Source organism: Pristiophorus japonicus, chromosome 15 (assembly GCF_044704955.1).
Source record: "Pristiophorus japonicus isolate sPriJap1 chromosome 15, sPriJap1.hap1, whole genome shotgun sequence".
Taxonomy (NCBI): domain Eukaryota; kingdom Metazoa; phylum Chordata; class Chondrichthyes; family Pristiophoridae; genus Pristiophorus; species Pristiophorus japonicus.
Window position 1 is genome coordinate 164,006,980 of NC_091991.1, and position 15,095 is coordinate 164,022,074.

The 15,095-nt window shown below is 42.0% G+C and overlaps 1 protein-coding gene across 1 annotated transcript in view; it reads right to left on the minus strand.

Moving 5' to 3' along the window:
- LOC139281631 (uncharacterized) overlaps positions 1–15,095 on the minus strand; it is a 67,743-nt gene that overhangs the window by 17,390 nt on the left and 35,258 nt on the right. Inside the window, exons 16-19 of the mRNA XM_070901775.1 lie at positions 13,244–13,325; positions 11,389–11,547; positions 1,717–1,925; positions 766–860 (exon numbers count right to left, since the gene is read on the minus strand). Coding sequence (XP_070757876.1) covers positions 766–860; positions 1,717–1,925; positions 11,389–11,547; positions 13,244–13,325 — 545 coding nt within the window. The remainder of the gene's footprint in view (positions 1–765; positions 861–1,716; positions 1,926–11,388; positions 11,548–13,243; positions 13,326–15,095) is intronic.

Genomic DNA, 15,095 nt, shown 5'->3' on the forward strand with positions numbered 1-15,095 from the left:
GTGTGGGACTGAAGTCACATGTAGGCCAGACCAGGTAAGGGTGGCAGGTCCCTTTCCTGAAGGACATTTTACACTTGATATCAGAAAATTAACCGTTAATTACTGATGAAGATTTGTTAAAAAATTTATTTAATGAGTAAAATTTTAGCTGGCAAACTACAGTTGTTGGATGCAAATGGTCTGACCTCAATTGGAAATAAAAATTGGGAGATGTAATACAGGCTGCCGACTTACTTTCACCCATTTTACACTATCGTAGAAAGTGAAGAACTACCCCACTGTGCTTGAACCAAAGATTGAGTGCTCCAAGAGTTGTATTATAACAGGCAGTTTGAGTACAAAGGCCTTTAATCAACCGGAGTGTACTACCTTCAGAAAGATGATGGAGTAGATGAGTTGGGTTATCTTATTCAAAACTTTCAGAAAATAAATGTAGGGACATGGATTTTCCAAAGGCTTCATGCCACAAATGGGGCTTTGCAATGCAATGGGTGACATATTGGAAAATCACATTAAAGGCAGTATATAAATGCAAGTTGTTATTATGATTTTTCAGCCGCTATTATCTCCTTGGTATGGGGCCTGAGAAATCCCATCCATAATACTTTTTAAGTCAGCAATTATTTTCTTCAAAAGAAAATATTTACTCATAAACATTATGTACTGTATATATTCGTAACTCATAACACGATGGCAGATTTTATCAACGAACAGATAAAATTATTTGCACTATGCAGGATACTCACAGTTGGATTTCTAGCTTACCTGTGGTATTGAGATAAGTATGGATCCACACTTGCAGCACAGTTGTTCTGGTTTCCTCTGGCATTTCCCTTAACCCATTAAGGAGTCCTTTTACACTGACATAGAAAAAATTGTTAGAATTATTGATTAGATATATCTATAGTAATCCTTCACCCTTGGAGTCAAACTGTGGTATAAATTTTGAAGTGTAATATACCGTTATTTTGAAGTTGCTTAATTCTAGTTATTGACTGATTTAAATTTTTTATGCAAAAAAAAGGCTAAATTATCCAAAGTACACGGCAATTTGTTCACCCATTAAACAACGGTCTGGACTTTAGCAGATTCCTTTAAAAAGGAGTACATGACAGTTACCAGAGGTTCTTCACATTAAATGGGCTTCTTCTACGCTGACTGCCAGACCGAGAGCTTTATCATCGGAACTTACAAAAAATGCAAACAATGGAATACTGATCATTGCAGTAGTTTATAGCGAAATGTGGAACTTACGTTCAATTTATAGCTGTAAGTGTTTGGAGTAACATATTGACAAAGCCCAAGCATTTCAGTAGCTCGGCAACCAGCTCCGAAATATTTAGGAGTTCCAAAAGCGCAAAGGGCAACCAGATTTTCAATCAGAATCAGTTTTCTATGATTCTATGGGCGGAAAATCTAGATTGCATCAATTAAAGCATTGTTTCTGGGATTTTCAGTATAATGGCGATAAACTTTTGCAATAAAATCAGTTCTTGAGTTAGTGAAAATGAAAACAATGAGGTCTGGAGTTAGAGCCCCGAGGTGTTGAGCTCATAAGTAAAAATAACCTGAATAACACAAAAATAAATCAAACATACTGCAAGTCATATAGTATCAATTACACATAAATTAGTAACAATTGAAAATGTTTAAATAGGGTTGCTATTTCAATTGAATATGCAGCAAGAGATTATTGTAAAAGAGTCATTCACTCACACTGCTGGGTAACCATCACAGGTTACATTTCTTGCCAAGTTGATCAGCACAGACTGAGAAATGCCAGCAATGAATGGCCTGAATCGCTCCTGGAACCATTTTGCCAGGAAAGCTGGACTGGTTAAGTTTTCATTGGTCTTCACAATCTCCCATAGGGCATTCATGAACGTGATCTTTGTCATCAGAGGAATTGCTGATGTGTTTAGGGTCTGAAACAAACCATGATGTGTGTTTAAACTCAGTGAGCAAAGAGCTTCCTTTATGGGTTTCAAAACTGATGTGTTTTTTTCTCACAAGATACAAGCTGACTGTTTCATTAACATTAACAATCAAAGGATATGCCTACTGATCTACAACAATTAAAAATTGCATTTAAAAAGTGCATTTAATGTAGAAAAATGTAATGTCTGTAAGCTTGTAATGTTTGTAGCTCCACACTGTGGATGTGGACGTATTGTGTATTGCAATTGCACAGTTAATAATTAAACAGAACCAGGCAGATTTCTGGAAGCTTCCGAGAGAGCTGCCTGCCATGTTGGAAGCTGCGTGTGCATGTGCTCTGTGAATATATCACATTTGGCAATTGAGATGGGATTTTTTGGATGATTTAAAGCTTAAATTTTGTTGGGGAAGGATTCAGCCAGCCGACAGAGAGACTTTGGAAGTTTCTGTCTTTGGAAAAAGCTACAAAATCCGAGGTAAAATACAGCACAGGGTGTGAACAACTAGAGATTAAAATGGCAGGTGTAATTGGACATTTAGGAGAATATAGACACGACCGGGAACGTTTTAAAGCGTATGTGGATCGGCTAGAAATGTATTTCACTGCAAATAACAAAATCGAAGTTCCAGACAATGCAGTCCAGAACCGGGCTGTGTTGGAACGTAAGAAAGCAATCTTCTTATCGGTGGTGGGTCCGGCATTATACGAAACCCTTGTAAATCTGCTTGTGCCTGACGAGCCAAAGGACACAACGCTTAAAGAGATTTTAATGAAGCTGGAGCAGCACTATAACCCCAAACCGTTAGAAATTGCTGAAAGCTATCGTTTCAGGATTTGGAATCAAAAGGCTGATGAAAGTATCAGTGATAACATCATAGCATTAAAAAAGCTATCGATGCACTGTAATTTTGGAAACTTTCAAAACCGAGCATTATGGGATCATTTTGTTTGTGGGGTGAAAAATGATGCAATCAGAAGGAAGTTACTGACGACGGATGACTTGACTTTTGAGATTGTTTGTTAGACAGCAAGGTCGATGGGCATGGCCGAACAATGTTCCCGAGAATTAAATAATAATTACGGTCATCAGTCAACCAAGGTAAATCACCTGCAGATTCAAGGGAAAAGATGGTGGGGGCCCAAAGTCTCAGAAACTGGAAATTCTAACAGAGCGTCGAAGTCGTACTATAGGTGCCTGGGACAACATATTGCCTTCATGCATGGACAACTTTGAGCAGAGTGTTTCTTCTGCAGGAAGACTGGGCATCTTGTGAAGGCATGCCGACTGAATGGTAAACGAGCTTCTAAAGCTATGAGTCCAGCGTTCACTACTATGAGTAGAAATCCCAAGAGACTACATAGCATGGAACAACAACAGGACGAGGAGATGTTAAGAGTTACACGTCATCAGGAACACGATGTTAATGGACAGCGATTCGGAAAGCATCAAAATCCACGTAGATGTTGCGGGATTCAAGATACCAATGGAAACTGACACGGATGCATCTGTGAGTATAGTACCGGAGTCGCTGAACCGCAACAAATTGTGTGATTTTCAACTGGAGAAATCCAAGATAAAGCTGCGAGGCTACTCGGGAGAGAAAATTCCTGTGGTAGGTCGTATCACTGTACCGGTGAAATATAAAGATCAATTTCAGAACTTGCCTCTAATAGTAGTGAAATGAGACAAGTCTGCCTTACTAGGAAAAAATTGGTTGAGCTCACTTAAGCTGGATTGGAGTAAGATTTTCTGTGTGGAAGCGAGATTTTCATCAACAGATGAGGTTATCAAGAAGCATCCGAAGGTGTTCTGCGAAACGGGCAGTCCAATCCAAGGCTTCAAGGCGTCAGGGTACAGAAGGACACTAGATCGGTTTACTACAAGCCACGTTCCGTACCATATGCACTCAAGGAGAAAGTTGAGCAAGAACTCAAAAGACTAGAGACTGAGAACATTATTTGTAAGATAGATCGATGTAATTGGGCTACACCCATTGTTGTTGTACCTAAGTCCGATGGTAAGGTAAGATTGTGTGGTGATTATAAAGTAACCGTAAACCAGGTTCTAGAGGGTAATGTCCCCAATTCATTGCCGAATATTGAAGATTTGTTCACAACACTGACAGGTGGTCAGATCTTCTCAAAACTGGATCTTACAAATGCCTACTTACAGCTTGAACTAGAAGAGGAGTCCAAGTCACGTTTGACTATAAATACTCATCTCGGCCTATATCAATTTAATAAGCTACCGTTTGGAGTATCTTCCACCCCTGCCATATTCCAAGGGGTGATGAACCAGATTTTGCAAGGTATTGAAGGGGTAGTATGTTATTTGGATGACATACTAATTTCAGCACCAAATAGGCAAATTCATAATAACATATTGAATGAAGTCCTCAAACGGCTAGAGAAGCACAGAGTACGAGTGTCTGCTCGTAAGTGTGAGTTATTTAAAAACTCAGTGGAGTACTTAGGGTACAGAGTAGACAAAGATGGTTTACATCCAACCATAGAAAAATTGGATGCGATCAGAAATGCACCCACTCCCATGAATGTCATTGAACTTCGTTCATTCTTGGGTCTTTTGAACTATGGAGAACTTTTGAAAAAACAGGTCCATTGGAAGTGGTCAAAAGAATGCGATGCAGCATTCAAGGAGTGTAAAAGCAAATTGGTAGAGAGCACCATGTTAGTTCACTATGACATATCTAAAGAGATTAAGCTAGCATGTGATGCCTCTCCATATGGAGTTGGGGCAATAATCTCTCATGTATTAAGTAGTAGGGAGGAGAGACCATTTGCTTTTGCTTCACGCACTCTCAGTGCCAGTGAGAGTAATTATGCGCAATTGAAAGGGAAGTTTTGGCATTAATTTTTGGGGTCAAGAAGCTTCACAAATACTTGTATGGTCGTAAGTTTACCATCGTTACGGACCATAAGCCCCGAACAGCAATCCTCCATCCAAAGTCCCCAGTTCCAACATTAGCTGCAGCCCGAATGCAGAGATGAGCTTTGACTTTGTCAGTATATAGATATGATATTGAATACAGATGATCAGCTGATCACAGTAATGCTGATGCAATGTCTAGATTGCCCTCCCCATCACAAGTTACACCTGATAGGGAAGAGTGTTTTATTTTTCATACATTGATGAACTGCCAGTCACAGCTGAAGAGATTGGTAGAGCAACCAAACGTGACCCAGTGATATCAAAGGTGTATGAGTATATTACAAATGGATGGCCAAACCAGGTAATAGACAAAGATACACATCCATTCTTCATTCGTAGGAATGAATTATCAGTCGATAAAGATTGTATCATGTGGGGTGCAAGAGTGGTTATACCAAATAAATTCAGGTCCAAATTATTAGGAGATCTCCATGATCAGCACCTGGGAATGTGCTTGACCAAGAGTTTTGCACGCAGTTATTTATGGTGGCCAGGTCTTGATAAAGATGTAGAGTACATCGTGAGTCAGTGTACAACATGTCAATCGGTAAGCAAGCAACCATCACCAGTACCATTACAGCCATGGAAATAGCCTCCCAGGGTGTGGCAAAGACGACATATTGATTTTGTTGAGTTAGAAGGACAACAATTGTTCATTGTGATTGATAGCCATTCGAAGTGGGTTGAGGTGTTCCCAATGTGCAAAATAACAACAAGTAAAACATTGGACAGTTTACGAAAATTATTTTCTTCATTTGGCCTCCCTGAAGAAATTGTTTCGGATAATGGACCACAATTTCGTTCAGACGAATTTGCACAATTCACGAGCATGGTGTGAAAATGGTGTGAAACATACCAAGGTTCCACCATACCACCCTGCTTCGAATGGTGCAGCAGAGTGCATTGTACAAATTGTAAAACGTGCCCTCATAAAACAAATGTTAGATCCAAATCCAAGGAAACAACAGTTGTCATTGGATCACAAATTGGCTAATTTTTTGATTACATAGCGAAAAATTCCTCATACAACTACTGGTAGCACACCAGCAGAGTTGTTTCTCAAATGACAGCCACGAACCAGATTCTTGTTGTTAAAGCCAAATTTGGCACAGTCCGTAGAAGAGATACAATTAAGACAGAAAGAAATCATGATATACATAGAGTAAAAGAGAGAAGTGTGAAATTAAACCAGAAGGTGAGAGTGAAGAACCATCACCATAAATGGTTAAAGTGGTTACCAGAAAGGGTGGTGAAGATATGTGGTCCTCGCACATATTTGGTAAAGATGTTTGATAATTGACAGGTTAGGTTTGTTCATATTGATCATATTTTACCTACAGACATGGAAGGAGTTGAAGGTGGGAATGATTCAATTATTTCTGACTCATCAGATAGTTTTGATACACCAGTAGCAAATCCTAAATCCAATGTACTGGAAACAAATCCAAGAGAGAATCAGAATGAAAGTCTGAGTCCGAGTCAGGAAAACAAAGAGCCTGAAGTTAGAGCGAGTTCAAATGAAAATCAAGGAAATTCCGTGGAGGAAAACGTTCCTCAGGATGAGCCTCGAATGACTTTAGATTCGACACCATGTTTGGAAGGTTCTGTTTGAGAGCGAAGGTATCCTCTTCGAAACAGAAAACAAGTGGTAAAGTTAAATTTGTAAATATAGAAAAAAAAAGTTTATATCCTGTGTTATGTATAAACATGAAAGTTATGTATGATGTTTGTTATAATAACTTCTTCATTAAGGAAGTTATTAATGTTTGTAAGCTTGTAATGTTTGTAGCTCCACACTGTGGATGTGGACGTATTGTGTACTGCAATTGCACAGTTAATAATAAACAGAACCAGGCAGATTTCCGGAGGATTCCAAGAGAACTGCCTGCCATGTTGGAAGCTGTGTGTGCTTGTGCTCTGTGAATATATCACAAAAAACTTCACAAGGCATTTCACAGACATAATCAAAAATACAGAAGCTGAGCCAAAGAAGGAGATATTGGAGTAGAATCTAGAGGCACACCCATGCAGGGGAGGTATGTGTGCAGGGGGCAATGGGGGTTGCCGGGGGGGGCGGCGGATGTAGGGTACATTCCCTGCGCCTGAAAGGTGAGGCCCAATGTGCCCACGATATTGAGCTTCAGTCCTCATTTTAATGGAGCCGGCGTTGTGTGAACAACCAGACGGCGAAGAGTAAACCAAGATCGGGTAGTTGAGGATGGGGAATGGCATGGGTGATGGTGGTCAGGAGACAGAATGCCCACGGGAATCAAAACCCCACCTGAATCATAAGCCCACATTTCCTCCACTCCCAGTGGCTCTGGTGCAGCCATCCGTCATTGCCAGCACCAGCTGTGTGAGCAAAAATGGAAGCGGTGGCGGAGGTCTATAATTGTTAAATTCAATGTTAGGGCCAGAAGGCTGTAAAGTGCCTAGTACAAAGAGGAGGTGCTGGTCCGTGAGCTTGCATTGAGCTTCATTGGAGCAGTGGGGAAAGGCAAGGACACAGAGTTCAGAATGGGATGGAGAATTAAATTAGCAAACAACCAGAAGCTCAGGATCACGCTTGAGGCCTGAATGGACATTTTCAGCAAAGTGATCAGCCAATTTGATCAAGGATCCCCTCCCGATACACAGCCAGTGGGGTGGTCTGCACCCCTGGTGTCTCACCGCCCTTCTTATGCCATATTCCCGGACCAATGCAACACTCCCCACTTTGCCAGATTTCCCATGCTTCTCTCCCTCTCTGCTGTAACCATTTCTCATCGACAGTCCCTCGAAACGAGGATGTCTTGCTTCCACGCCAAAAAAGGATGAATTCACAGGTGTTTCAACGAAGGACCTAATATTCCAGGTCCTGAACTACATCCTGAAGGGTGGAAGATGCCTGGGCGTGGATTTTTTTTACGTGTGGTGGCCGTTGCACACCAGTCACCACACGGGCTTGACAGGGCTACGTCTTGGTCCAGTGGCAAGGATTATCTAAGACGACTGGAGACCACTCTGCTGCACGGACCTAGTGCGCACACATATCGCAGTGTGGGCTAGCCCGTGCTGCTCCTGGGCCCCTGGCCGCGAACTCACGCCTCACCTGGGCCCCGATCACATCCCTCCACAGTCTCTCTGCTGTATCTGCCCACGCTCCAATCACCGACCTGGACCTTGATGACATCACTCTTCGCTGCTGTCGCCCTTCTGCACCAGCTCGCGCTGCTCCCTGAACTGGCATGCCTCCACGCTGCTCCTGGGCCGCCGCACCTCCGCTCCTTTTATGGCATTTACACCTCCTTTGGACCAATCTATTGTTTCTATACTTGTCCCATTATCACCTTCTATTGCCTTTCACCATCATCCCATGTGTCATTTAATCACTCCTGCCTTTCACCCTATCTGTCATCCCCCTTTGATCTTTCCCTATCCTACCTCAATTTTCCTTGGCTCTGTACTTGATGCTTAAAAGTTGTTTACCTCTTCCAGTCCTGAAAGATTAACTGTTTCTCTCTCCACATGTGCTGCTTGGCCTGCTGAATGTTTGCAGCATTTTATGTTTTTATTTCAGAATTCCAGCATCCACAGTATTTTGCTTGTGTGTGAAACATAGGCCAGAATTGTCCTTATTGTGGCGGGTCCGGTGCGACCAATGTCCGTGGCGGGTCGCAACCCCTTCCGTTAAAGGGGAGGGCCGCTGCGAGCTCTGCAGTGGTATTGCAAGGCCTCCACTATGCCACCGGGGATGCAGGGTGCTGTAGCCGCAGCCCGGCACAGAAGCGGAGTACCGGGCTGCACCACTGCAGCACAGACCTCATGGAAAAACTCACGGAGGTCGGACCGGTAAGTCGGCCGACAAAATAAAATGGGTCCGTGCACCTCCCTTTTAAGTTTTGCCCCGCGAACGGAGACAGTTCGAGACCTGTGAGGCTGGCGCTGACATCACCTGCGGCGGCATCATGCAGCGCTGGCCAATTTCCGCCGCAGATCGAAAGTGCGCAATGACGTCATCACCAGATGCACAGCGGCCTGGGCCACTACTGGTTTTGTGCCTCCGCTAACTCCTGCGCAATTTCGCGGGAGCTGGTAGCACCCCTCCCACCCCTGGCGAGAAATGGTTTGCCAGGGGCGCTAATGGGAGTCGCAAGCAATGCAAATTTCTCCTCCCGTAAGTACTGCTTACGATGTGTTTCTGGGATTTCTGCAGCTCGTCTGTTGAAGTCAACAATGGACAAGTGAGAGAACCTCCGCAGAAATTCACCCTAATGTCTCAGATTGAAAAAATTCAGGGACTGAAAGCAAACTGAACCAGTGGAATGTGCGATGAGAATAAAATTATTACGGTTGATGACTTCATTGAATGTGTAACTGGACAATCACAGTATACTGTGAGAAAAACCTGACCAGAAACACAAAAATGTATTTAAATGGTATGTGTCAATTTTTGTAGTGTCGATCAATTCACTGCAATTACCGTTAAGTTGGAAGGCAATAGCCGAGAATGGCCAGTGAAAAATGTATTTCTCTCGCCATCCAGGTTCGCACTTACATCCCTTCAGGAATTACTCAATTAACAGTTACCAGTAGCTATTCAAGTAGTACATAATCTCCATCATGTAATCAACATGCTCTTATTTTGGTTCGATTTCCAAGCTATCAAGTAATCAGCTGCAGCAATGGCCATAAAACTCACGCCTCATGTTGACAAACGTGATTCCCAAGCTGCGTAAATCCCGTGGCCTTTCAGGGAAATTTAAAATCGAGGAAAAAGGCTCTTAAGTGCCTGCAAAGTACCTCAATGATTTCAATTCGGTCCCCTGCCACTGCAGGTCGGGTTGGATCCACAATGACAGACACGCCTGAAGGAAATGCATGTGGGAACAAGATGACAGCGGGTTCCTGACCCGCTGTCAAAAAAAATAACTTTCCCATCCGACCCGTCACCAATCCCATCCAACCTGCCACCAATCTTTACCATGGGAAATTCAGCCCATAGTGTTGGTTTCTTTCTCACTTTCCTTCCCTCACACCCAAAAATCACCTACGTGTGACTTTTTATGTAGCAGCTTGTAGGTGAGAAATACTAAGGGGGAGAAATTTGCGTTGTTTGCAGCCTGGCACTCCGCGTCTGTGCCGGGCTGCTGTCACAGCACCCAGCCCTTCAGTGATGAAGTGATGGCTCCTCGCCCAACTGCAGAATTCGTAGTGGCCCTCCCCTTTAACAGAAGGGGATGGTCCTATGCTCCCGCCAGCGTTACATGGCTTCTCCACATAGCGCTGGTAAATTCCCACGGTTAGCGCCCCAGTGCCACCCGAGAGGAAGTGGAATGCGTGGCATTGCGCGCCATTTCCTCTTGGGGGCAGTAACCCCAATTTTGTGCCGGGATGGGTCTTCTGCACTGGGCGCAGGAAGTCCTGCCTCACCTCAGTTTCGACTCCTAAGTTTCTCCCAACTGAGACAAACCAGTGTAAGCATCAGATAGCAGTCAGGCTTTGGGCTATTGGTTGGGATTGCAAGTGCTCAATTGCTTAAACTGTGACTGCATCTAATTTATCCAATTGTTTTCTTTCAGCGCATCCAACATGAAATTAACATGTACAATACCCTTTGTCTAAATGCCAAAATATATACAAGTGTATGTATTAATTTTTAATGCTGTAACCCACATAGGGGTTTAATATCTCCATGGAGCACACTGGTTAATGCATTTGAAAAAAATCCTCATTTATTATTTTATTCTGATCATCAGCATGCTTATTTTGGTTAATGCTGGTGTTAAAATATCACAACATAATAAAATGAAACTGTCTAGTTTCCTTCACTTCAGACTCATAATGAAATGGTGATTGATAAATTCTGAATTTATCAGCATGAATCCAAGACTGGTTTATGGAGCTTGTAGGATAAATAATGTAGTAAATTTGTGAGTTTGCTGTTGACACACATAGTCACGACATATAGGCCAACAATACACACACTGCATTTCATCTACAACAGGTGACTTAAGAGACTGTAAAGCCATCACATTGTATTTTAGCAATGTTGTTCGTCAACTTGATAAGTATATTTACATATATTATGCACACATAATTAAAAAGGATTAAGTAGGCCATTCAATCCCTTGAGCCTGCTCCACTATTCAATTAGATCATGGTGGATCTGTACTGCAACACCATTCTCCCCCATTAGCTCCATACCCCTCGCTACCCTTACCTAAAAAATATATTTTGATCAGTCTTGAAAGCTCCAATTGTCCCTGCAGGAGACAATTCCAGATTTCTACTGCCCTTTGTATGGAAAAAGTGCTTCCTGATTTCCCTCCTAAATGGCCTAGCTTCAAAGTTAAAGATTATGACACCTCATTCATGATTGCCCCATTAGAGGAAATAGTTTCTCTGTATCTACCCAATCAAAACCTTTCAACATTTGAAATAGCTTGATCAGAACACCCCTCAATCTTCCATATTCAAGGGAATACAAGTCAAGTTTATGCAACTTATAATTAGTTACCATGCTGTTGAACATGTCCAGTGCCTTATTCAGTTTGTTTTCATCAAACTTCTGAAGAAAAATGATCAGTGCAGTTTCAGCTGAGGTATTCTGAGCATTTGGGCCAAGGAAGCAGTCAAATATATCAAGCAATGCATTACTGCTTATCAGAAAATCAGTCTGCAAAAGAATCCAATTAGCAAATTATGATTAATTTAGGGGATCCCAATACATTTTATTAATATAACACAAAGTTCGCAACTCTCCTTTGTTGACCAGTGGATTCAGCACTATATTTTTTTACTTGAAAACAATAAACAAACTATCAAATAAACATAAAATAACATCCTATTATTTGGCTGCCAGCAATGGGCTTTATATTCCCCTTCAAAATTAGAATCCTGGTGTGAATCTAATAAATCCCTGAAATCTGAGCATGATCCAGAGTGAAAAAGATCATAAATAAGGCCAAACTCACTGGGGCTGAAAATCTTTGACTTGTCCACTGCACTGCCACCCTAATTCTGGCAGGAATGAAGCAGGAGGGCCACAAACTAGATTGGGGACCCGGATGCACCAAATTTACCCATTGAATTTATTTTTGTCCAATCCTTACCTTAATATTTTTGCTTCACAATCCCAAAACTGTTTCCTCAGAACACATGAAGACAGTTTGAAACCCAATCTCTGGATTCTAAGTACGTGCAATTCTATGGAAATGAAAATCAGGTGGCTTCTATAACAGGCGGCCAATCCACACCGCCAGTTTTAGGCCTGGACAACAAGCTGAAAGTCTACACCACATCCTTTAGACTTACTGTAAACAGTATTGGCACAATATGCAAAATTTTTTAGTTAGTCACCCCATAATATCCCAATCCTTTGAAATCAATGGGAAACATTTCAATTGCAATGGTAATGGTAATGCATGCTATTTATAGTTCCTCAATAAGATGACGCTGTTACCGCCAACGCGTGCGTGATGTGATTAGTGTCCAGCACAAACTATGTAATGAAGAGTGGATGAAAATCAGTGGATCGAATATTATAGATCATTTCAAAATTTTGAAGTGCCTAATACTGGTCACAATATTTGACATTGTATTGTATTATTTTCATTAACTCTTTTGTAAATCCACACTTTTCACGGTCATTTTTTTTCTTCTGGATGTAATTTGCTGGCAGTGGGAAGTCTGCCTACCAGTGCACATTGGGAAATCATGGGCAGTGGCCACAACTTTTGGTTAAGTGCTGATGGTGGATGAGGTTCCTCCCCATACCTGGAAAGTTACCCTCATTGTATCATTATATTATTCTACGTATTGAACCCAACAGCCACAGATGTGGTAATAGCGGGACACTGGAGTCATTAGCAGGGTCATACCGTCTTGATATCGAGTCTCTGCGATACAGCAGGTAGCTCATGAAGGCTGAAAGTAGGTCTTATATTCCAGTTCAATATAACCTGTGTTCAGACACTAAAATCATTCCAAAAAAATTCAACTGGCCATTTAAAATGATGTTACAGAATTTGTTGGTTATGCTCATCAAAACACATTCTTGGAATGGGGGTAAATTATGCTAGAAATCTTTTTTAATTTGCACATACACTATCTGGCCAACTGTCCGCCTAACACTTATGGGGTTTATTTTACGATCAGTGAAATTCATCTATGAATGCTTGACGGCTCATACTATCTTTAACTGCATGCTATTTTTAAGCAGTGTTAACCCAGTAATAAAGCAGTCTGACTCAAAAAAGCACAGAGAGGAATGTAGAATGAACTTTTAAGCACTCATACATGTACTTCACCAATTGAACCATATATCGCTACGTGACATTCTCATGTGAACTCTGAACTGTGACACAGCTTACCTTAGCACATGCGTAGTCTGTAATGTTAAAGCTGCAGAATTGGCCCGGGCGAATATCAGTCAGGAAATTATTAACAGCTGAACTATGGGACGGAAATCAAAAGAATTCCACTGAGATTCAAATAAATACCTTTTTATAAAGAAAAATCACAGCTATGAACCAAAAACTTCATTGTTATCTTTACCAGTGAAATGCAGGGGCTCCTGTCCTGCAGGGAGGCAGGTGCCCTGTGGAGACTTCAAAGGTAAATGATACAAGTCTCTAGTCTCAATACCGGAGCTGAACTCTATGGGCCCAAATTTGGCCCACTCGTTTTTTTTCGGCGCACTCATATGAGATGCGCCGACTTCCTAGGATTAAAAACAGCGGCAAAAAGTTGTCACCGCATTCTGACCACTCTGTGGCCTCTCTCATGGCTTGGCGCGGCGTGGCAATTCAATTAGGGGGCGGAGCTAGGGCCTGCACTCAAAAGAGTGCCGGCAGCTCAAACGCATGCGCACTGGAGGTTTCGCGCATGCGCAGTAGCTCTTCTGCAGCGTGGGGCCCGATGTCCCACCCCTATCCCAGGCCGAGCGGCGTCACGGCGCACGCCGGGCTGCTGCACGCCATAGAAAGTCCCGCACCTATCCCTGACTGAGTGGCCTCCTGCACCGGCCGGACGGCCCGCTGACTTCCCGGGCCGAGGTAAGACTTGTTTTATTTTTTATTTATTATTGATGGTTGTGCTTTGTTTAGTGAGGGGAGTTTTGATCGGGGGTGGGGGTGGGGGAAAGTTTTGATGGGGGGGGGGGGGGCGGGTGCTAACTGTTTTTATTCGGATATTTGAAAAAATTATGTAAATATGTTTTGTCTCTCTACTTCTTTTATTTTTGTAGTTTAAGCTTCCATGAATGCTTCTGTTGTATAATAAATTAACTTTGTGAAGTTTGTCATATGTCCTGTGTAGCTGTTTGATCCTATTCACATTCTTTAGTCAAGTCATTAAGTACCGACCTGCGCTGATTTCTTAACTCTCCGCAAGGGTTTTCTGTGCTGCCCAAGTTAGTTTGGAGCAACTATTAGCTGTGCAAAGTGGCTTAAATGGCCAAAAGGGGTGTAAGTGGCTGGTAACACCCCCTTTTGAAACAAAAAAACTAAACTAAAAAACATCCGAACTAACTCACTTACACTGGCGCAAATTGAATGTGCAGAATGAGGATTTTTAAGATACTCCAGAAAAATCAAGTTGCTCCAAAAAATACGGAGCAACTCCTGGGCAAATTTGGGCCCAATGTGAGCACAGATTGTGGAATTGACACATCTGATTAATGGTGGTCTCGATATTCCAGTGATTAATTTTATCTGCACCTCATTACCTGTACACTGGCTGCGATTGTAACTATCTATATCTACAGGGGAAATCACAGATTTATTATATTTTATTTTGGACAATTTTATTGTGTTATAGCAGTTGGTTTATAAGAAAGACCAAAATCTTTTCATTTTGGACTAATATAGGCCATTAAGGAAGAAACTGCAAAACCTCAAAGGTCAGCAGTTTTGACCTACAGAAAGACTAATTTTGAACTGTGGTACAGCATTTTTATTTAAGAGATTCCAGTAATTGCACTGAACTGCCTCGTTGAAAATGAGTCTGTTTTCTCTCCGCTTAAGTTCACAAACTATATTTGGACATTCCTCAAATTGTGCATCATAAAATGCATCTGTGCACAAACTCCACCATTCAAAACAGCACAAGAGTAGTCAGCTAAAAGCTCTTAAGTATTCAACATTTTATATAGTTTCATATTAACATAGAAACATAGAAACATAGAAAATAGGTGCAGGAGTAGGCCATTCGGCCCTTCTAGCC